Genomic DNA, 25,194 nt, shown 5'->3' with positions numbered 1-25,194 from the left:
TTGTTTACAAGAAAATAAATGACTCATAAAACATCTGTAAAATAAACGTAAGACTGAATGAAATTAATGTAAAATGGTACTTGAGTCATTTATTTTCTAAGACATTTGCCTATAACAGTTGATATAAAACTTATATTACTCTGCTTTCAAACATATTTTCTTTTAGAGAAACATTTCTTGATTAGAGATAATTACACCACTTATCTCATTGAATATTGTCTATACAGAAAACTGCTGTTTACTCCAGGGATACTCTTAAAATTAAATTAAATTAAATTCTATTTCTATTTGAAGGATATGGAGCATTACAATTAATCATTAAAATATTTTATATTTAATTTTTAAAAATTATATGGGACTTATAAGCACTATCTTTACTTCATTCTAAAATCTCAGACCAACGAATCGCTTGGCTTTTCATGCACAATTTTTACTCCCTTTCTTAGAGTCAGAACAAGAAAAATTTATTTCTTAGTCAAGACCAAAACAGTGGCTTATGGATTAAATTATTAGGTGTCACTTCAATAAAGTATTGAATTGAAGTAATTCAATAAAGTATTTACTTAAATTCCTTGATTTTACTATGAGGCAGACAAAAAGTAGCCAAGGACTTCATTTGCAACAACTAATTAGTAGTTGGCAGAGAATGAAATAATCTTCATTATCAAGATACTGGTTACAACTAAGCTATGCTTTTAAAAGTGATTGATAATAGGAATAATGTGATTGAGAAGCGACTGGCTGAAACATATTGTCATTATCTTTCAATTTTTTATGACTCTCTTAGTCATAATGATAAGCAAACTCAAAAAGAGAAATGGTGATAAATAGAACTGAGAAAATGTAAATCCACTTCAAACCGAAGAATTCTCACCTTCACAGTACAATTAAGAGTTTAATGATTCCATCTTTTCATTAGAGGATGGCATTAAATAGAAATGGTAGCTATGCTTTAATATATTTCTTAATTCTCTGGTAAAATTTAAGCCCTGCATACAACCATAATCAAAATGGGACATTTTAATGTTTTGAAGAGCACAGTGTTATGATCAGAGCATGGAAAATGATGGAATTCTAAAATGTTACTGTAGATTGTAAATTAAAGAGGGAGGCAGGGGTAGAAAAACCACATGTGAGGATACCTTAAGTGACACCTGATAATTCTTTAACACTGGGAACATTGGGAACACTGAGTACATATTAAATATTTTTAAAATTAAAACACTAACATTATCACTATATTTTAAAAAGTCAGATATGAAATATTTTGGTGCTGAACAAATTTCTTTTTTATTACCAATAAGCAATTCTGTTGATCCTACATATCTAGTACAGCTATAATTTCGCTGTGGATCTAGATCACAAAGTGATTTTCTTATGCCAAATTTAGGACCAGTATATACAAAACCACTATGACTTCAAACTTAGTATCTTTATAAAAACTCCAACACATTATCACTCCTACCTAGTAAAAATAGCATCCCCTTAACCTTTCTCATACCTTAATTCTCAAAATGACCTGGGTTTGAAATGATACTTGACTTCTTTAACGTCTTTTGCTTTAGCCTCAACATCCATTGGGCCTGGAAGTTGAAAAAATGGGCATAGCAAGAGGAATGTATAAATGTGATAGAAATAATTTGGATCACTGCTATTAAGTATAAATGAGTATTTGTGATCTATCATGTTTGCTGAAGTTTGACATTAAGGTGGTACATTCCAGCATTATGTATCACTTCCTAGAAGATCAACAAAGTAGAAATGCAGTGACACGGGTGTCATCTAGAAAGAATGAAAAGAAATACTTCCAAGAACTCAAACAGCTTGCTGGGAGAAATTCCAGGATGTAAAGACACCAAGGGAACTACCGCAGCCCACTTGGAATATATTTGTTGTGTTTGTTCCACATCTTGTGTCTGAGATGGTCACCAATCATGTATAATGTAAACTGTTTTTCTTGACTAGATGTGAAAGTGAAAAGTCTTGTTGATACTCTTTTCTATGCTACAGCTTATTAGAAAAGGTAAGCACTTTTAGAGGGAGTAGAAAAACTAATTCAGAAAGGAAGCCAAGAAGAAAAAATCTAAAGAGGCTAGGAAATCCAAACCATCGTTAAGAATATGGAAACTGTAAGGCTGGGTACAGTGACTCGTGCCTGTAATCCCAGCACTTTGGGAGGCCAAGGTGGGTGGATCACTTGAGGTCAGGAGTTCGAGACCAGTCTGGCTAACATGGCAAAACCCCTTCTCTACTAAAAATACAAAAATTAGCTGGTGTGGTGGCACACACCTGTAATTCCAGCTACTCGGGAGGCTGACGGAGGAGAATCGCTTGAACATGGGAGGTGGAGGTTGTAGTGCGCCTAGATGGCGCCACTGCACTGTAGCCTGGGCTACAGAATGAGACTATCTCAAAAAAAAAAAAAAAAAAAAGATTGTGGCAAATATAATGCATTTATATACAGAAGAAAGATGACAGATATGTAGAGTACTGAACATAGTTAAGTAATCAATAACTTGTTTTATTCAAAAATGAAAAGTTATGATTTTCTAATCAAGAATGGTGAACCTGGTCTTTTTGAGAGTGGCAACAGCATCTCATGCTTTATGTAACAATAATGAGTATCCAGAAAAGCTAGCTGACATTAGGTAATTTCTTGGCTAGGAAGCAGCTGAACACAGGTTTGACAGTTTGCTGAGGGGGGAGCTGTGGTCTTCCTGACATGTGTATCAAGATGTAAAGGGCAGCCAGAAAAGATTTATCAAGCTAACTAAATGCTGACACATGTAGGAATAAATGACAGCACCAGAAGAAACTTGGAATCCCTCATGACAGTGAAGTTCTGGATAGGAAAATGAAAGACATGACAGCACAGGTGTTGTTTTCATTTTTTCTTCTAGTTTTATCTCATGACTTTAGAAGTGGAAAAAAAAAGCTGTGAAAGTAAACACCTGGCCATTAACAACAGTGTTGAAAATAAGACTTGTCTTTCTGGCTGCTGGCTTAGAATAACTGAAAAAACAGGCTCCTGGACTTGTATGTACATTTTTTGAAGAATGCATTTGAAGTAAAATGAAATTGGGGTGCATTAGTTAAGATTCAGTTTGGCTTAAAAAATTGTTTATTTCTCCATGCAATAAACGTCTGGAGGAGTGAAAACTCTGCTCCACAAAAACATCTGGAAGTTTCCAGGTCCATTTAGCTCACTGTTCCACAATCTCTTTGTTCTCATAACCCAAGGTAGAATCCAAATTCCAGCAGGCATATGGAATAAAGGGATTAAAAGTGAGCACAAAGGGCTTCTGCTGGCTATCTTTTATGGAAGATTTTCGGAAGTTGCCATAGGACATTTCAGTTAAATCATATCAGCTAAAACTTGGTCACATGGCCACATCAAGCTGCAAAAAAGACTGGAAAATGGAAAGTTTATTTTATGCAGTCAGCTAAAAATTCTATTGCCATGGAAAAAAGAGAGAATAAAAGTTGGGAACAATTAAGAATCTTTACTCAGAAAGTTGGGGAGAAAAATGCCTACACATGATTGAAGTAATGAACATCATAATGAATGACATTATACTGTCATAAGCCTGAAGACTTATGGGGCAAAGATATGACAAGAAGAGAATAGAAAGCTTATTATGCCTCATAAGAAAAGGGCCAGAATCAAAACGTGTAACCTCAAATGGGTAGAAAAAAAGCACAGATGCAATGATAAATAGTAGATGGAAAAGTTACATGACATTATAGACGAAGACATTTCCCAAAATTGCCAATGACAAATAAGAGAAAGGAGTAGCTAATTTTTTGGGTACCATACATTTTAATATATTCATGTATCAGTTATTTGTGATTTATTCCATGCCAAATTATAAACAGAATTGAAGTGGCTGAATTAAAACTCACCATTTCTTAAGCAATTGTATGTGGACCACTCAAATGTTTCCAAAGGTACTTGGGGGATTAATTTAACTAAAGGCATACTGTAATCTTTTCTCAACTTATAAATTTTAAAAAAATAATGTTGTATTTTTTCAATTTAGAAAAGAATGGTTTGAGTGCCTCCACAAAGATATCAAATATGAATGCCTGGAATTTAGAAATATGAGATAGATTTACTCACAATTTTGTTAACTCATTCTTTCGTCATTTAATGAAGTCATGATGATGTTCACTGTTAAGTTCATTCATTGTCATATGTTGCTAAATTTATAACCTTAGCAAACCATTGGTTAACAAGAGAAAGTATAAAGAACACTGAGTTAAATATAAGTTATTAGAAGCATAAAATAACTCAAAAATTCGCTTTTATTTTATTTTTTAAACTGACATATATTTGACAATTTACGGTTAACTTTTAGATAATTTTCTTCAGATCAGTACAGTGCTAGTGCCAAGAATGGGTCTGGAAATAAATAATAAACACTTGTTAAATATCTTTGTATGTTACAGAAAATATTCTGACAATCATATTGGAGTTGGTCTCACGTTTTGGAGGGGTATAACGACTCTCTACACCTGCAATATTTTATTTATGGAGCATTATTTGCAAATAGAAGAATAAAATTATTTCTCTTATTTCAACATTTAAAAACCAAAGAAATTTTTAAAATAAGTGAGCTAATTTTTTTAAAGCATAGAAAGAATTTTAATGATTAGATCCCAAAACTAGATTTTGTCATCTTTGATGCTATAACATTTATATTTCAACATATATTTATTTAACTCACTTTTAATTCTACACATGCTATATGAGGTCATTTTGAAATTTATGCTTTCAAAAATCATGAGGTTTTTAAAAGTGTAATTAATTTAAAGAAAATGAAGAACATTCATCATTTGTTGAAGGGGAACAGTTGACATTTGCCTTTATATATAAAATATATTTAATCAAACTTTATAATAGAACCTTGAAAAATATACTAACCTAAAACAAAATTTATTTTTGATAGGCATACTTTTAATTGTATTCAAACTCTAAAATAATGACAGAATTAAAAATATTTTTAAGGAGATGGTGAGATTGTGTTACTGTAAAATACGTTTATGGTCTATATCAAGGAAAATAATGAACAATATTCTGTCTTAGGCTTTCTATATCAGTCCAGTTCTTGCTGAGACACTTATTTTAAGTAAATAATGTAGCTGGTAAAGAGTCTGGAATTCATACCATATGAGAAAGGGCCAAAGAAACTATGGATGATGGGAAGCATGATCATTGTCTTCACCTCTTTCAAGGGCTGTTATGTGGAAATGGTATGATTTATTCTGCATAGCTTCAGAGGATATATTCACGTATAATTGGTAACACAATCAACGCTACTTGCAAATGTAATGAACCACCTGAAAACTGGTAACCTACAATAAATTAATGAGATTATATTGCTGACAGGCAGGTAAATCAATGGGACAAAACAGTCAATAAAAGGTAAAAGAGAGGCATCAATAAAAAAAAGGAATAGAATGTTTAATAAATGATGTTGAGAAAAACTAGATTGCTATTTGAAGGGATAAACTATCAATTTAGGGCAGGAGCCCCCAACCCCTGGGCTACGGACCTGTACTCCTCTGTGGTCTGTTAGGAACTAGGCCACAGAGCAGGAGGTGAGTGGCGGGTGAGCAAGCATTCCACCTCCTGTCAGATTAGCTGCGGCATTAGAATCACATAGGAGCGTGAACCCTACTGTGAACTGCATATGCCAGGGATCTAGGTTGTGTGCTCCTTATGAAAATCTCACCAATGCTTGACGATTTGAAGTGGAACGGTTTCATCCTGAATCTCCCCCTGGCCCCCGGCCCCTGACTGCTGGTTTAGAGTATCATCTCACACCATACCCCAGAATTAATTCCTGATGAATTTAAAATAATTTGAATTTATATTTAAAATTCAAACTATAAAAGTTAGAATAAACTATATTTCAGACAATGGTATGGAAAACATACTTTTAAGCATAGATACAATATAATAAATTATCACAAAAGATCTATATAGAATTGGCTACACAAAAATTGATCAGTTTGATTAATTTTCACCCTGCACTCCGGTAGGGCACGATTAGTGAAATATGAGAATTAGGACTAGAATAAGGAATGTTCAACCGAGCCAAACAGTGCATAAAAGAAAGCGTTATTGAAAGCACTCTTGGATTTGGCAATTAGGAGTTTATTCATGAGCTTGAAGAGAGAACGCCAATAAAGAGATTAGAAGTTAGGATGCAAAAGTTAAATTGAAGAAAAATGAGCAGATTCTAGCTACGTGTTTAAAAAAGTTGGTGCTAGTGAAAAGGAACCAGGGTAGTCCTTTGAAAAGATTTCAGAGTTAAGGACAGGGACATTTTATTCATTTGACCCATAGGCACAGAGCTGGGAGCCTGTGGAAATTTCAAAGGCTTGCAAATGTATTTAAACTTTAATATTAAGATAGTGACAGTAAAATTTGAAAATAAAATATACAGATTAGCAGACATTTAACAAAACATTACACTAACTTTATTATTTATTACATTTATTAATTTTTTTCATGACCTCTAAAAACAATTTGATTTTTTTTACTTTGTAACAATTCCCAAGAATGTACACAATTTGCATAAATTTACAGCTAGAGATGGGCGCGGCGGCTCATACCTGTAATCCCAACGCTTTGGGATCCACCTGAGGCCAGGAGTTTGAGACCAGCCTGGCCAACATGGCGAAACCGGGTATCTACTAAAAATACAAAAATTAGGTGGCCGTGGTAGCGCATGCCTGTAATTACAGCTACTTGGGAGGCTGAGGAACAAGAATTCCTTAAACCTAGCAGATTCAAGACCCTTGACGATTTGGCCCTAACTCTTTTTCCACCCTCTCACTATTTTGTTACACTTCCTATTCCAGACATATAAGCTCTAATTTCAATCTTCTGAACATGACTTTTGAATCTTTGCTTCCGTGGCCTTGCACATAGTACTTTCATCTCTCAATTAGCACGTTTCCATCTTTTCTACCTATGTCAGTTCTATTCATCCATCAAGATCTAATTCAAGCTCTGTTCCTCAAATCCTCCCTTGACCACTTCTTTCTTCTGAATTCCTATTTACTTTCCTGTGTGTGTGTGGTTTTTTTTTTGTTTTTTTGCAATTGGCACATACTGCTAGGTTTTATTTTTTTCTGTGGAAAGAGAAAATACTAACTGAATTTTTGTATATATTTATTAATATCCAGACGTGATATCATAATTAAAGTAATCAGATCAAGTTTCTAAAATATTACTGGCTCTTATTTTCCATTCCCAAACACCTGAGAGATACTGTACACTTAACAAGTGAAACAGTGGTCTGTATGTCGAGTATTTGTATCCTACAATTTCCAAAGTGTGTTTTTATTATGACCTTACTCCTCCTTACTGTCTGTATTTCACAAAAAGAAGTTATCCATTGGGTAAGCAGATCTTAATCCATTACCAAAGACATTTTTAATAGTAATTAATAACAAATCCCATATGTTCTATATATTCGGGACACGAATAAATAATGCAAAATGTCACTACAAACAGTTTCTCTACACTCAATATTATTAAAGACAGCTGCATTTAAAAATTAGTAGACTTTGTATTTTAGAACACTTTTAGATTTACAAAGAAAAAAAAAACGAGCAGATAGGCTGGGCATGGCAGCTCACGCCTGTAATCCCAGCACTTTGGGAGGCCGAGGTGGGAGGATCACAAGGTTAGGAGATGGAGACCATCCTGACTAACCCAGTGAAACCCCGTCTCTACTAAAAATACAAAAAATTAGCCGGGCGTGGTGGCGGGCGCCTGTAGTCCCAGCGCCTCCGGAGGCTGAGGCAGGAGAATGGGGTGAACCTGGGAGGCGGAGCTTGCAGTGAGACGAGATCTCGCCACTGCACTCCAGCCTGGGCAACAGAACGAGACTCCGTCTCAAAAAAGAAAAAAAAAAAAAAAAAAAAAAAGCAGATAATAGAGTTCCCATAAACAATCTCCATTTCCCCCCACAGTTCCTCCATTATAAACATCTTGCATTAACGTGGCACATTTGTTAGAATAGATGAGCCAATATTTATTTATACTGTTAGTTTATACTAAGGTCCAGGCTTTGCTCTGTATAGTTGTATGAGTTCTGACAAATGTATATTATGTATCCACTATTACAATATTATGCAGAAGAGTTTCACTGATTTAAAAATCCCCTGTGATTCAGGTTTTCATCCTTTTTCTGCTCTCCTCAAGGCCCTTGCAACCACTGATCTTACTGTCTCTAAAGTTTTGCCTTTGCCAGAATGTCATATGGCTGGACTCACAGTATGTGGCTTTTTCAGACTGGTTTCTTTCACTTAGCAATATGTACTTAAAGTTCCCCTTGTCTTTTTGTGGCTTCACAGCTCAATATCTTTTTATTGCTAAATAATATTCCAATGTATACGTGTACCATAGTTTGTTTATCCATTTACCTATTGGATATGTTGTGTCTAGTTTTTGATGGTATGGATAAAGCTGCTATAAATAGTCATGTTCAGGTTTTTGTGTGGACATAAGTTTTCAATTCAATTGGGCAAATACCTGGGGGCATGACTGCTAGATTATATATTAAGAGTATGTTTAGTTTTTAAGAAACTGCCAAACTGTCTTACCATGTGACTGCACCATTTTGCATTCCCACTAGTAATGGAAGAGTTTTGGTTGCTTTGCATCCTTGCCAGCATACAGCACTGTCAGTTTTTTGGAGTTTAGTTGTATAGAGGTATCTCATTGTTGTTTCAATTTGCAATTCCTTTTTAAATAATTTCAACTTCTATTTTAGATTCAGGGGGTACATTACAGGACTGTTACCTGGGTATACTGTGTGATACTGAGGTTTGAGGTATGACTGCTCCCGTCACCCAGGTACTGAGCATAGTACCTAATGGTTTTTCAACCCTTCCCTCATCTACTCCCCACCAGTAGTCCCCAGTGTCAGTTGTTGCCATCTTTATGTCCTTAAGTACCTAGTGTTTAGCTGTCACTTATAAGTGAAAACATGTAGTATTTAGTTTTCTGTTCCTGTGTTAATTTGCTTAGGATAATGGCCTCCAGCTGCATCCATGTTGCGATTCCTTAATGATCTATGATATTGAGCATCTTTTCATATGCTTATTTGCCCTTTGTGTATCTTTAGTGAGATGTCCAGATTTTGCCCACTTTTTAACTAGGTTTTATTTTCCTATTGTTGTGTTTTCAGTGTTTTTTGTATATGTTGGATATGTTCATGTATTTTTTGCATATATGTGTATGTTGGTGTGTTTTAATGATGTAAAATGAATGGAATCTATAGCCTTAAACATAATATAAATTTATAATGGTTAAGATTTCCCACTCAACAATCCAGGCTTGACAGAAAATCATAAAATTTACTTAAATTTAAATATTTTCTTCTTTGTTGATACTAGTTCTTAGTTTTAACATGCCCAAGAGGGTATATTTGATCAAGGACAAGATTAAAAGTTCTGATTGGCTAACCATCAAACTGCTGCCTCCACTTTTTTTTCCAACTTGAAAATAATATTTAGTTATCATGCTAGCACAGCCATATTAACATATACCCCCTCAAAACTTTAAATATAAAGCTTTAAAGGTTTCAGGAAAAAGAAATATTCATGATGCTAAGATTGGTGGGCATGGATTCTATGTGGTGAGACACTAAAAAGTAATTTTTCAAACAGAAAAGTTAAAGCACTTTAAAATCACAAAGCTATTGGTAATTAAAAAAAGAATTAGTATCAATTTCTGAAATACAAGATTAGAGGGACATCTAAAATTCTGAAAGATTTTAGAGAATTTTTTTGAAAAGTAATTGCAATTTAGATCAAAATTCCTCACTTTTCATTCCAAGTGTGATATAGGTTTAAATAACAAACAGACAAGAAGGTTTAGATAAATTCATGAATTATTGAACCAGAGGATAAAAAATAGGGAAGTCATTTAGGGCATAGTCTCTAGTGTGTAACGGTGACATCCTAAATAATAAATTTATGCTATTGTTGACAATATTGCTGACAAGGCTAAATAGTCAAAGAGTTTGACACATTGCCTGGTTTTTCATGTTACATTGCATGAGCTGATTCTCTCCTTCTCTTTTATTTATATTTTTGAACTGTACCATTATGCTGCCATGGACATCATGTCCACAATGTGATGCATCTATGTAATATGCTTTAAATCTTTGGGAATAAATTTACTGAGTGCTACTTATGTGAACAAACTTCTCTTAAGCACAAATGGAAATCCACAAAGAAGGATAGCCTCTTCTATTTGTTTTATGTGAGGCAACAGATACACTGTACGCAAAAAGACCAAGTATAATTAACTTATATTCGTAGCTAACTTAATATCTGCATATTACATATTTTTCTATTATGTATTCTGAGCAACTTCGTGGCTTCTGATTTGGAGGGCAGGATTTCATAATTTCATAGTTAATACTTCTTTTCTTCTTTTTTTGAGATGGAGTCTAGCTCTTGTTGTCCAGGCTGGAGTGCAATGGTGAAATCTCAGCCCATTGCAACCTCCAACTCAAGGTTCAAGTGATTCTCCTGCCTCAGCCTCCCAAGTAACTGGGATTACAGACACCCACCATCATGCTTGGCTAATTTTTGTATTTTTAGTAGAAACGGGATTTCACCATGTTTGCCAGACTGGTCTTGAACTCCTGACCTCAGGTGATCTGCCCGCCTTGGCCTCCCAAAGTGTTAGGATTACAGGCGTGAGCCACTGCACCCGGCCCATAGTGAATACTTCTATAAATATTTGTGCATACTGAAAGGAACATCACTCCCCACGCTGCAACTGAACAAAAGAGTGAAAATGTTAATTTCTTTATCCTTGAGCTTTTCTTGAATGAAAGAGGGTCATAGGACATGGAGCAAAATGGACTAGAAAATCAGGGTTGATAAGGTATTGATTCTGACAACACTGCTTAATGCTCTCCCCAAGCAATTGTCTTTTAGATACATTGATTTCCCAGTGTGAATGGTATTTTTCAAATATGTCAAGCAATTAAGAATATACGTCTATTCTAATCTCAGCTAAAGGTAGAATCTTTTCAAAGAATTTTTGGTATCCTTAACCCTAATATGTGGAGGGATAAGATTAAAAATGTTCATCACCTTATTTTTATTTATTTATTTATTTATTTATTTATTTATTTTTGAGACAGAGCCTCACTCCACCCAGACTGGAGTGCAGTGGTGTGACCTCGGCTCATTGCAACCTCTGCCTCCCGGGTTCAAGTGATTCTCCTGCCTCAGCCTCTCAAGTAGCTAGAATTACAGGAATGCACCACCATGCTCAACTAATTTTTTTTTTTTTTTTTTTTTTTTGTGAGATGGAGTCTCACTCTGTCGCCTAGGCTAGAGGGCAGTGGCACTGTCTTGGCTCACTGCAGCCTCCGCCTTCTGGGTTCAAGCCATTCTCCTCCTTCAGCCTCCTGAGTAGCTGGGATTACAGGCACCCACCACCACACCTGGATAATTTTTTGTATTTTTAGTAGAAACAGGGTTTCGCCATGTTGGTCAGGGTAGTATTGAACTCCTGACCTCAAGTGATCTGCCTGACTCGGCCTCCCAAAGTGCTAGGATTACAGATGTGAGCTACTGCACCCAGCCATCACCTCTTGTAAAGTGCAATAGACAGGCAGGGGATAGAAGAAAACATTTTGGGAGTGGGGCAATATGAACTTACTGTCATGACTGGACCTAAAAGGGAAGATGTCTGCCTATCATAATTAACAATAACTCTATCAGTCAACATTTATGTTTTACAATTGTTCTGTCAAACAAAAGCCAGCAAACGTTACAGATTCCAGTCCCTAATAACTGATCATGAAAGACACTCCAAGCTTGTGCATCAGCATTCTCTTTTTATCTAAAAGAAAATATATTAAATAAAGGGAGGAATGGCAGGAGTAAAGAGACTTGAAGGAAAAGAAAATATTTACTTCTTAATGATATTTTACAGTGCTAAGATCTTTAGAAACCAACTATTCCATATGTCTTTTAAATATTAGGTTGATGCAAAGGTAATTACAGTTTTTGTCATAAAAGTAATGGCAAAAGCCACAATTAGTTTTGCACCAACCTAATTGATATATTTATTCCATTTTGGAGGCAAATATGTTGAATCAATGAATTTCTTCAGTATTTTTCATTGTATTAGTACAAATTTAACCTAATAGTATTCTTCTGCATGTTATTTCCCTTTGTGCTTCCTTTAATGAAGTGAAGTTATAGTTACCAAACAGAGTGCTCTAAAAGGGCAAGGCTTGTCTGTGAATTGAGCCTGGCACAGAATTGGCTCTCGGTGAAGATCTGTTGAATGTTACATGAATGCATCAACATCATAATCCTTCATGTGCTTGTAAGCAATTACTAAATTTTCTCTAGCCTATTCAGGCCTGTGTTCTTCAAAATGCTTTCTTTTAATTAAGATTATATGTATCTTAACTAGGATATATATATATGAAGACAATGTAGAAGTAAATAAAGAACAGTTGTGAAACAAGTCTCTCACCTGAGGGAGGCAGAGGTTCTGCTAATTACACCAAATTTCCAGTGGTTAAAGAACGAGTGATGTGGGAAAAGTAAGATATATATATCTTAATTAATATATATAATTATATATATCTTAATTAATGTAAGATATATATATCTCTTAATTAAAACGATATATATGGACATGTTTGCTGTTTCTATGAGGTTTTAACTTCTGGTGTTCAGAACCAGGGCTGTTTTTCTTAATTTGTATCCTAAAACCACAGTAGGGTTCTATGCATTGTGATAATGCTTAATAAATACATAAAAAGATTAATATCCATTCATTTGCATTTTCTTAATAAAACCCAATTTCTAGATGAGCAGCTGTGAAACTCTCAACTGGACGAGCTCTGACTAGTGTTAAGTACAGTATATTGGGAAACAGGCTTCTATATGCAACATATATGTGAAGCAAATGACAAATATTAGCTAGGCTACATTAAATCCCAATGACATGAATAGAAATTATATTATTCAGATAGCAAAAATGAAGTCAAAAAATAAATAAGAGAATGAATTGAAGGTATGGGGCAATACAATTATTTTTTTCTTTAAGTCAATATTTTAGAAAGTAGCTTTTGAAGGCCCAGTCACACAGATAATTGACACTTTGACTTTTCTTTGCACTGTGTTAGACATAGGTAAGAGAATGACTCAGGGCTGTACCTTCATGTAGAAAATATAATTAATAGCAAATTGCATAAAAGTACACTAAAATTTTAATTCTTACATCATTTTAATAAATTTCTTGAGATTTTACTTTATTTAGTGTGTCATTAAAACACAGGATTTAAGGAAGATATATATAATAAAGGCAAATAGTAAGTTACCATTCTTGTGTAAACACGTTTTGTAAATACAATTTCAACAAAGATTTAAAAGTTAATTATAACAGTATAAAGTTATGAAGTATTATAGAAACAGGATTCATTATTTTGTTTTAAGTGGTCTTTCCATGTATCAAAATACTATCAGTTTAAAACAATCTTTTTTTAAGGCAGTAGGCTCTATTTAACATCATTTACAATTGCTTTAATTAGAATTTTCTTCACTTTCAGTATATTCAAGAGCTATTCTGTTGGCAATAATTTTTAAGATAAAGTTTATTCAAATAGAAGAGTAATTATATAATGATTAAGAGCCAGAATATCTGGGTTCAAATTCCAGTTCTGCTACTTATCAGGTATAAGAATTTGGGCAAATTTCTTAGTTTCTCTGTGCTTCAGTTTCCTGATCTGTAAAACTGGGATAACAAGACTACCTGCTTCAGTCTGTGGTTATGAGTAAATGTGTTAATACATGAGAGCAATGTAATAATCTTTGGCATGTGGTATGAGTTCAATAAACATTAGCTATTATTATTATAGTAAATTACAAATTTAATTCTAGAGAATAAAAAGCTGAACTCAAATATGTGACTATTTATTAGATACAGACACATTTTCTACAAAATAAAAAACCCATCAGTTTGTACTTCCCTTATATAATGACTATTCTGGTGTTTGTGTGTATCTGTTGTGGGTCAGGGGTCTTGGGCTGAGTAAATAATCACATTAAAAATTTTAAAAACTTCCAATTAAAACAGAAATAAGAACAAATGGCCATTCTTGGATCACCTGCAAAGCTGAACGAATACTTGACATGTCTTTCTGTGATTCCTTGCAGATATCATGGAAATCAGGACAGTGGCAGTCGGAATTGTGGCAATCAAAGGGGTGGAAAGTGAATTCTATCTTGCAATGAACAAGGAAGGAAAACTCTATGCAAAGGTATTGATAATTAATAGCTTAGGCTTAATTTTTAAAACTAATTTTTGTCAAAATATCTCACCTTTCTGAAAAGTAAAAATGGAATTAATTTATCTCCAACTGTATTAATATAATGATTTTATTAAAACACTTTTTACTCAAACATTAAGAAAAAAATGTTTTCTGTGTGACTTTGGACAAATGGCTTGTTCTTTGGATTTTGGTTTCTTCATCTGTAAAATGAGTTGAATGAACTGACCTCTAAGCATCCTTCCAGCTCTAAAATTCCATGTGCATTTTAGATATTTAAAATCCAAAATTTCCATTTGCCAGTATTAAAGCTCTTTTTGTTAAAGGTCACCCAATTTGCACATTGCTGACATGAAAATTCTTGGGAAAAAAATCTTGAAATGTTTAGTTCATTTATCAACATCAATCTCACAATCATGGGCTTTGAACTGTAATTATTCACATTGTTCCCACTTCACTACAATGCAAAATATGTAACAGTTCATCCCACTATAATAAAATATAATTGGCTTTCCTTTATATTCCCACAGCTCAGCATAATGCCTGGGACAGGCTAATTATATAATGATATAGGTTTAATTGAATGAACAAATGATCGCATGGATGAACAAACAAATTAACATTTTATCTTCCATTACCATTGAACACAATGTAGAAGTAAATAAAGAACAGTTGTGAAACAAGTCTCTCACCTGAGGGAGGCAGAAGTTCTGCTAATTACACCAAATTTCCAGTGGTTAAAGAACGAGTGATGTGGGAATAGTAATATGACGCCTGTTACTTAGGGGGAAATAGGTGCTAATTTTAAAGAATAGTTGACATGAACTGCCAAAAAGCTACACATATTTCATAACTAACTGTGTATTACATGGTGTTTTTATTTTAAATTTAAGATACCTTTTTATGCAAATATACTACATAAGTATAGCTGATAAACCACATTTGGCCTGCTCAATCTGAGGGTTAAAAAAAGTCATGTATGTTTCAATTCTACCAAATATTACCTGCTTACTCTTCGTTTAATTGAGCCTCTCTAAAAATCATCTGGATAATGTTTGTTTGTTTGTTTTAACAGAAAGAATGCAATGAAGATTGTAACTTCAAAGAACTAATTCTGGAAAACCATTACAACACATATGCATCAGCTAAATGGACACACAATGGAGGGGAAATGTTTGTTGCCTTAAATCAAAAGGGGATTCCTGTAAGAGGAAAAAAAACGAAGAAAGAACAAAAAACAGCCCACTTTCTTCCTATGGCAATAACTTAATTGTATATGGTATATAAAGAACCAGTTCCAGCAGGGAGATTTCTTTAAGTGGACTGTTTTCTTTCTTCTCAAAATTTTCTTTCCTTTTATTTTTTAGTAACCAAGAAAGGCTGGAAAACTACTGAAAAACTGATCAAGCTGGACTTGTGCTTTATGTTTAAGACACTGCATTAAAGAAAGATTTGAAAAGTATACACAAAAATCAGATTTAGTAACTAAAGGTTGTAAAAAATTGTAAAACTAGTTGTACAATCATGGTGTTAGTAATAGTAATTTTTTCTTAAATTAATTTACCCTTAAGAGTATGTTAGATTTGATTATCTGATAATGATTATTTAAATATTCCTATCTGCTTATAAAATGGCTGCTATAATAATAATAATGCAGATGATGTTATATAAGGTATATCAGACCTACAGGCTGCTGGCAGGATTTGTCAGATAATCAAGCCACACTAACTATGGAAAATTAGCAGCATTTTAAATGCTTTCTAGTGAAAAATTATAATCTACTTAAACTCTAATCAGAAAAAAAGAATATTCTCCAAAAAATCTATTATGAAAGTCAGTAAAATAGATAATTTAACAAAAGTACAGGATTAGAACATGCTTATACCTATTAACAAGAACAAAATTTCTAATGCTGCTCAAGTGGAAAGGGTATTGCTAAAAGGATGTTTCCAAAAATCTTGTATATAAAATAGCAACAGTGATTGATGATAATACTGTACTTCATCTCACTTGCCACAAAATAACATTTTATAATTCCTCAAAGTAAAATTGAGAAATCTTTAAGTTTTTTTCAAGTAACATAATCTATCTTTGTATAATTCATATTTGGGAATATGGCTTTTAATAATGTTCTTCCCACAAATAATCATGCTTTTTTTCCTATGGTTACAGCATTAAACTCTATTTTAAGTTGTTTTTGAACTTTATTGTTTTGTTATTTAAGTTTATGTTATTTATAAAAAAAAAAACCTTAATAAGCTCTATCTGTTTCATATGCTTTTAATTTTAAAGGAATAACAAAACTGTCTGGCTCAACTGCAAGTTTCCCTCCCCTTTGTGACTGACACTAAATCTAGCACACAGCACTTGGGCCAGCAAATCCTGGAAGGCAGACAAAAATGAGAGCCTGAAGCAATGCTTACAATAGATGTCTCACACGGAACAATACAAATGTGTAAAAAATCTTTTGCCACATATTCTTGCCAATTAATTGGATCATATAAGTGAAATCATTACAAATATAAGTATTTACACGATTTTAAAGTTAGAATATATTTGAATGCATGAGTAGAAAAGTATCATATTTTAAAACTACGTGTATTTAAATTTAGTCATTTTCTAATCTCTAGAAATCTCTGCTCTTCAAAAGGTGGCAGCACTGAAAGTTGTTTTCCTGTTAGATGGCAAGAGCACAATGCCCAAAATAGAAGATACAGTTAGGAATAAGGGGCCCTGAATGTCATGAGGGCTTGAGGTCAGCCTACAGATAACAGGATTATTACAAAGATGAATTTCCACTTCAAAAGTCTTTCATTGGCAGATCTTGGTAGCACTTTGTATGTTCACCAATGGGAGGTCAACATTTACCTAACTTAAAAGGTATGCTAACCATTGTGGTTTTAATTTCAAAATATTTGTCATTCAAGTCCCTTTACATGAACAGTATTTGGTAATACATTTATAGATGAGAGTTATAAGAAAAGACTAGGTCAACAAAAACAATAGATTCATTTGATTTTCCTGTGGTTCATCTACATGACCAGGATGTAGGAAATTAGAAAGAACTGCCCTTCCTCAGATATACTCTTGGGAGAGAGCATGAATGGTATTCTGAACTATCACCTGATTCAAGGACTTTGCTAGCTAGGTTTTGAGGTCAGGCTTCAGTAACTGTATGTAGTCTTGCGAGCATACTGAGGGCAGAAGAGGACTTTGTTTTTCACATGTGTTTCCTTAGTGCCTAGCAGACTATCTGTCCATAATCAGTTTTCAGTGTGAATTCACTGAATGTTTATAGACAAAAGAAAATACATAATAAAACTAATCTTCATTTTTTAAAAGGGTAAAACATGACTATACAGAAATTTAAATAGAAATAGTGTATATACATATAAAATACAAGCTATGTTAGGACCAAATGCTCTTTGTCTATGGAGTTATACTTCCATTAAATTATATAGCAATGCTGAATTAGGCAAAACCAATATTTAGTGGTAAATCCATTCCTGGTAGTATAAGTCACCTAAAAAAGATTTTTAGAAACATGTACTTTAATTATTTTTCTCCTATTTTTAAATTTATTATGCAAATTTTACAAAATAAAACGTGCTCTAGTTACACACACTTAGAATTCTAGAATCTTAAAACTGTAAGGGGTCTCCATCCCTCTTACTCATTTGTAGTCTAGGAAACTGAGATTTTGATACACCTAAAGTCATGCAGCTGGAAAGATATACAACTGTCACAAGAGTCTAGATCAGTTAGCACATGCTTTCTACCCTTAGACTATTAGTATTATTAGCTAGTGGTCTTCTGGGTTTTTTGTTTTTTATTTCTATTGAGATATACATTTATACACAAACGTAACTATGTCTTGGCAATGCACTTCATACAGAATTACTAATCTATACCATGATGATTTGACTCAAAAGGAGAAGAGAAATTATGTAGTTTTCAATTCTGATTCCTATCCGTCTTTTGTTCACGAATGGAAAACTTTGTGCAAAATATACATATAAGACTTTCTAAAGTGTTCTTTGAAAGAGAAAATTAAATATATGAGTTTCTAACAATTAAAAAGGAAAAAATCAAAATACAAAATAACAAAAGTAAACAAAAGATACTTTCAAAGCAGTGAACAAAACATTTTGACGTAAGCCATAATATAAATTATAAATTAAAAATATAAAAGCCATAGTATAAATTGTCAGCCTTTGAACTGGCTACATATTCAATTTAATGACAGAAGAGAAGGGATGCTGGAGGTAAATGCTTAGGGTTTCTGTCTCATAGAGTTTGCTCTTCTGGTTCTCTAGGCTGCCAAACAACATAAAGATGTACAAGGGGACCTCGCTGTGGTAAAAGCAACCCTGTAACAACAAAAACTCTAAAACAGTGCCCCTCACGATTTTCTACTGAAATATCTCTAATAGTACAGGTATAAAATAAGAGGTTAGAGAATAGTGCAAAGCGGGCCCACCACAGGCAGAACATTTCTTTTCTCCTAACTGTGATTTTTGCATCTTACTCCATAATATATTTGTGGTTGTGTTAATATGACAATGTCTGCAATTAAACACCAGTAAGCAAAATTGATACATCAGAATGACTTATAGGGCTTATCAAGCAGTTTCCTTTACATCCCTACCCCACTGCCATTTACTTGAGCGTGAATGAGACACAAGAGATTCTTTGCCTCCCGTAATCCAACTTTACACATAAATAACAGAAGGCTAAAGAAAACCAGAATTCAAATTCATCATGCGTAGGAGCAATAACAAAAATATTTAACAGTCAGTATGGGTGATTGCTGGCCAATCAGAATACATCACTGATCTACCAAAACGGAGGCAGGCCACTAGGACTAACTTGTGGGTATCATTCCTATGATCACCCTAAAACAGAGTTGGAAAAATATCTATTAACTTGTCTCTCTGGTTTGAATTCTCAATATGTATCTTAATATGAAATAGCTCATTAAAACTTCATGTGTAACTATTTCAGCATTGTTGTCAGCTTTATTCCACTTCTGTACAGCATTTATTTAACCAAGCTGCTGCTTTCAGTGAAGGTCACTTGTTCCTTCAGGGACACATATACACCCACCTATCCTTTAATTTTGAATGGTTTGTCGAGAAAATTTACTTTCTCTTGAGTTGAAAAGACTTGACAGGAAGCAAAAAATAATACAGTCCTAGCCTCTTTCCAGTAACATCTGATTTCTCCATTTTCAAACTATACTTCTCAGGGAACCAGATATTTACTCTCGTCTGGGAAAACGCCTCTTATGTTTTCCTTTTACTTCATGGTTATCATGTGGTTGCATTTTCCAAATCCTTATCATTGAATTTATGAGAGCCTACCCAAATGTATTTTCTTTCATTTATATTCTAATAATTGAAATGTGAGAAGAGAATAACATTTCACTTATGAAAAACCCTTCTCTTGATGAATCCTTCCACGTGTTAGTTATCTATTGCTGTGTAACAAATTAAAACTTAATGGCTTGAAACAAATATTTGTTTTCTCATAGTTTATGTGGCTCAGGAACCTGGGCATGGTTCAGCACAGTGTTTTTGGTCAGAATTCCTCATGAGGCTGCAATCAAGGTGTCGACCAGGGCTGTAGTCATCTACCTCAATATTCAACTCAGAAAGGGATCCACCTTAGATCCTCACTGGCTGTTGTCAGGACCTATCACGTCCTTACCATGTGGACCTCTCCACAGCACTGCTTACAACATTACAGTCCGTTTCCCACAGAGCAAGAAATCAGAGAGTGTGAGATAAAGTACCCAAAATGGAAGCCACAGGTTTGTTTGTTTTAATATATATAACCTAGTTCCAAAACTGATGTTACCTCTGCCTACACTCATGAGGAGGGTATTATACAAGGGCATACATACCAGAAGGTGGGGATCATTTTACAGGCTGCCTAATCCAAGTCATAAACTAGATGTTTTTAATGTCACTGCCATAAGCTGGGATTCTACAGGGTCTAATAAGCGTAATTCATGGCTTTCAGTGGAGATCCATTCAGCAGAGAAAGAGATGAAATATGTATATTCTCTGTGGAAACATTCTTGATTCTTCCTTGAGGGATACTGCGTGGTCCATTCCTACACAGGATAATTAAGAAAAGGTTTGAACCACAGTCTGGACTTCCTATTAGCCTGAGATGTGCCTACTTAGAACTCCCAATGTAGCTGAAAAACTAACAATATCCCTTTGCCTTCACATGAAGCAAATTACCCTGCCATCAGACTCAACGTGAAGATAATCCTCCCTTTAGCTGCCCTGCCTCAAGAGAATAAGATCATAGATGCCAGCTGGAATTCCTTTGGGCCATACAGTGTTTTGTTCTACACAATGAAGGCAATAAGCCACAATTTACCCAAGACCATCTGAGAACAAGACCTAAAAAGACTTGAAAACAATTGATTTCAATGGTAGGTGCACACTGGTATCCCCTGTTCTATATATAATATATATATATTGCCTCTGCCTACACTCATGAGGAGAGTATTATACAAGGGCATACATACCAGAAGGCAGGGATCACTGGAAGCCATTTTACAGGCTGCCTAATCCAAGTCATAAACTTGGATTACATATATATAGAGAGAACAGGGGATATATATACACACACACATATATATACACACACACACATATACACACACACACAGAGAGAGAGAGAGAGAGAGAGAAAGAGAGAGAGACAGAGAGTGAGACAGAGAGAGAAACAGAGAAAGAGAGTTAGGCCCCAACGCAGGCCAGTTACATCAGTGTATATGAGAGGCGGCCCATGCAGTGGTATTTTTAAAATTCCCCAGCAGATTCTAATGTGCCTCTGCAGTTGAGAACTAATTAGGTAAATACAAACAACAACAAAAACCAAAAAAACTTCTTCTGAAACTATGCCTGCTTCTTCATATTTGTCTCTTCTTTAAACACCTTGAAAGGCCTTATACCCTCCCAGTCCCTCCCACCCCTAGGTTTTCCTAGATGCCTCTGTATTTTCTGCTATTCACAACTGGGGCTCACAGGAAATGCACACACTAGAAAGAGAGCTACAATTGTTTTTGCATCAGAGTGATTATGGAATACAAAGTGCATAAAAGTTCTCCCTCCCCCACCACAGTCCATTCTCAAATAGAACAGTCAGAGTGATTCTGTTAAAATATATTTCAGATCATGCATCCTCTGTTTAAAACTGCAATTGTTTTCTATATTCTTCAGAATAGGAGCCTGTCCTTATAGTGGCTAAGGAGTGGCCATGGAAGAAGGTGAGTAATTAAAAACTTTGCTGCTGAATTAGGTGGGCAAAATAACAAGAAAAAGTAATAAAAATCTAGAGAAATTATGCACTTAAGTTGTTTGGCCGATATCCCGGAATTATCAGTTCATTTTAAAGAAATACTGGATACTATAGACAATATTTAATGGGTACAATCATTATTAGAATCATACTCAGAGGAAAAGGCATAGCTCTACATTGAAAAATGACAAATGAATGTACCTTTTTATGTTTGAAGTAAATATATTTAGGGCATGTACATATCACCTTAATAATTCTTCACTTGACTGAAATTTTTCCATTAATCAACCAATTAATAGATACAACTAGGCTAGATGAGAGGGCTTCTACTTTACTATTACTTCTTTATTATATATCTCCTATTGTTGATTGTTTTTGGTTACTTCAATTTTTTTACTAAGATAAATATGAACAATTTATATATGCTTCTTTATATTTCTGATTTTCTTAGGACGATTACAGGAAATAAAATTGAAAAACCGATTTTCTGAAAGTTTTTTCCAGAGTACATTTTAATTAGCAGTGCCGGGAGTAAATATTCTTATTTTTATACTCAAAATTTAGTCAGCTCTTATTCTTGTCTCTTCTTCCCTTTGACTCTGTCAATATGGTAAATCACCAACACTCAGCTAACTTCTTTCTCAACATCCATTCAGATTCATTGCTTTCTTCGTCCTTCTACAGCTTTATTACCTCATGCCTAGAATTTAGCAATAGTTCCTTAATCTTTCTTGTTTCAAATTCCTTCCCATCTCATATGCTGCCTAATTCTTTAATCTTCTTATAATACTGCTTTGACTATTTCAGTTGCCAACTGAAGACCCATATTGGCTCTTTTTTGCCTATTGGGTTTAGTTTAAATCTCTTAAACTAGCACCCAAAGCTGTCAAACAGTTGGCTCTAACGTGACTGTCCAATCTTCTCACTGTTCAATATAAACCTCATAGTTTCTTTAGTTCATTGTATATATCATGATTTACACAAGTTGTAAATTGATTCTGCCTTTGAGTTTTGTCTATACTGTCCCCACTGCTTAGAATATCTCTACGTCCTACTTTCAATCAATCCATACCCTGCTCTGCTCTTAAGGACAAAGCTCAAGTTTAATGAGCTATTCCCAAACTTGCCCCTGCCTTATAACAATTTTTTTCCTTCTCTGAATCCTATTGCACTCTAATATAGTAATTGATTGCACACACACACACACACATACACACATATATATGCAATGTTTATGTATACGTGTCTTCATCTACTTCAGTTAAACAAGCATATATTGACAATTCTACCATGTGTGTATCAGGCACTGTATGATAAATATATGTTGAGTGTGAAAAAAGTAAAAATAACTATTGCCTTTTTAAAATTCTGCATGGAATCTAGTAGGGAAATAGAACCTCAACAAGTACTTAATACTATTAATACTTGCTTACTAATTGACCCATATTAATAATCTATTGATAAAATATATAATAAATTTTATATACAAAGATGTTTCCAGTCTTGTAATCATGCCTACATAATCTTATCTATTGCTATACAAAGGTCTGTGTTATATATTGGCGAGTTCCTTTAGAATCTGTTTTTAAAAATATGCTATTTAACAAATGCAGCAATCACTATGTGAGGTAAAAACACATCTATATTTTTATAAAATTCTGTCAGTCACAGGTTTGAGAGCACAAAATACTTGATAGCATTGATAGTGATGCTAGTCCTGTATACAGTTTAAATAGCATCCATTAGGAAAGGCAAGAGATCAAAACTTTTTGCTTTTGAAGTACTTCATCTCTTATCCTTGAAAGCTTAGTGTGTTCAGCAATTCATGCTCATAGGCCTTCTTAGAATGAATCGTGTAACAATTGTGTAACATTTTTCAGCTTTTCTCCCTGTTCTTTATTCCTCTCTGTCATTGTTTTGCTAGGTGACAGTGCTTATCTCAATTCAACTTTAAGTTTCTACAGTTAACAACGGTAATTGTTCATTTTTCATATTTCTCATTTATTGTACATGTCACTCAACTAGCTACTCATTTGTCCAACTTTTATGATATTGCTCTATAATGAAAAAAGAAAAATGTTACTGTTTTGCTAATAAATCTTCCTAATTAGCTCCATTCACTGTTTCAAAAATAATATTTAGTTTTTTATTCTCTTTCAGAACAGAAATATTTATCATGTTTTAATGTTATTAAGGTTAAATCACAGGTGATATTTTATTGTCTTCTAAATACTTCATTTTCAAATTTTCTACATTAATATATATGATCTTTATTATCAGAATAACAATGGCAAATGTGGTTGAAAAAATTATCTTCTCCATATTCAGTTTTTATGGAGCTGGAAGAGTGGGATGTTGGTGCCGCATTGATGTAATAAATAGCATGGTCTTCTACATGAATGACCAAACCTGGTACCCACATTGCTCATCTCATTCAATTAACTAAACTCGCTGAAACTCCATAATTTCATAACAATGTAGTCATTGTTACCATATTTTAGTGGTGACTGTGTCCTGAATCTTCTTTTGAATCTGTTCCTTTTTCCAGTAATCACCAAGATTGCTCAACTCTTCTTACCTAATGTCCCTGTCTCATCTCTTCCTCACTACTTTCATGACCTCATTAAGTTGTACCTAAAGTTTAGCAATAGCATCCTATTTGTTTTTCTGTTCCAGGTCCTCATTGTCTCAATTCCTGTTTAGTTACCTAATATTCCTAAAACGTCATTTAAACTATGTCAATTACTAATTGTAGAACCCACGTGGTCTCTCTAGGGCTGACTGAATTTGGGTAAAATTCTTTAAACTGGAAATCAAAACCATCAACAAATTGGTTCCATCCATCCGGTCCAATCTCCTCACTGTTCATAAACTTCATAGTCTGCTTAGACCATTGTTCATGTCATTTTGTATACATACCATACTTCGTCCTGTCTCCGGGATTTGTCTATATTGTCTCTATCATCCAGAATGTCTCAACTTCTCACTATCAACCAATACCCTGCTCTGCCATCAAGAACAAAATCAAGATTCTCCTCTTCAATGAATTATTACCAGACTTGGTCCTGTCTTACAATGATTTTTCTCTTCTGTAAATTCCCACTGCATGTCAATCTATGCCATTGATCTAGCATTTAGAGAATTTTTATCTCTATCTCAATAGAGGATGGATAGGCATACCTATATGTCTATCCATGCATCTACACTTATCTACCTAAGCAACACAAATACACACATACTTATATAAATATATGTCCACATCTATTTCAGTTACACAAATATATAAAGGGGTCTGGGTATGTATGTATGTGTGTATATATATGTGTGTGTGTGTGTGTGTGTGTGTATGTGTGTGGTCAATAGTGCAGTGTCAGACACTATAATAGTGATAATAAAATCTATGCCTCAAAATTTAAAACAATTACATACCTATAGATATATAACCAATTTTATGAAGATCAGATTTGGAACAAATGAGCCTTTGGAACCACTAAGAACCATAAGTGATAGCTGACAGACTGTCAAGAAAAAAACTTCC

At 34.1% G+C, this 25,194-nt stretch overlaps 2 protein-coding genes across 9 annotated transcripts in view; one reads left to right on the top strand and one right to left on the bottom strand.

The window, feature by feature from the left end:
- The window catches only part of LOC116275849 (fibroblast growth factor 7), a 67,359-nt gene extending 48,020 nt beyond the window's left edge, over window positions 1-19,339 (top strand). The window contains exons 3-4 of the mRNA XM_031668717.1: window positions 14,224-14,327; window positions 15,412-19,339. Coding sequence (XP_031524577.1) covers window positions 14,224-14,327; window positions 15,412-15,606 — 299 coding nt within the window. The 3' untranslated portion in view covers window positions 15,607-19,339. The remainder of the gene's footprint in view (window positions 1-14,223; window positions 14,328-15,411) is intronic.
- LOC116275848 (protein FAM227B) overlaps window positions 1-25,194 on the bottom strand; it is a 290,793-nt gene that overhangs the window by 154,053 nt on the left and 111,546 nt on the right. Inside the window, exon 12 of one of the 8 annotated variants that reach the window (XM_031668714.1) lies at window positions 20,128-20,454. The exons of the other annotated variants lie outside the window; for them this stretch is intronic. Within the exon in view, the coding sequence (XP_031524574.1) occupies window positions 20,372-20,454 (83 nt within the window). The 3' untranslated portion in view covers window positions 20,128-20,371. Of the gene's footprint in view, window positions 1-20,127; window positions 20,455-25,194 lie in introns of those variants that run through there. 8 annotated transcript variants of the gene reach the window in all.

This window comes from Papio anubis, chromosome 7 (genome assembly GCF_008728515.1).
Source record: "Papio anubis isolate 15944 chromosome 7, Panubis1.0, whole genome shotgun sequence".
Lineage (NCBI taxonomy): Eukaryota > Metazoa > Chordata > Mammalia > Primates > Cercopithecidae > Papio > Papio anubis.
This window is presented reverse-complemented; position numbering and strand designations above follow the sequence as displayed.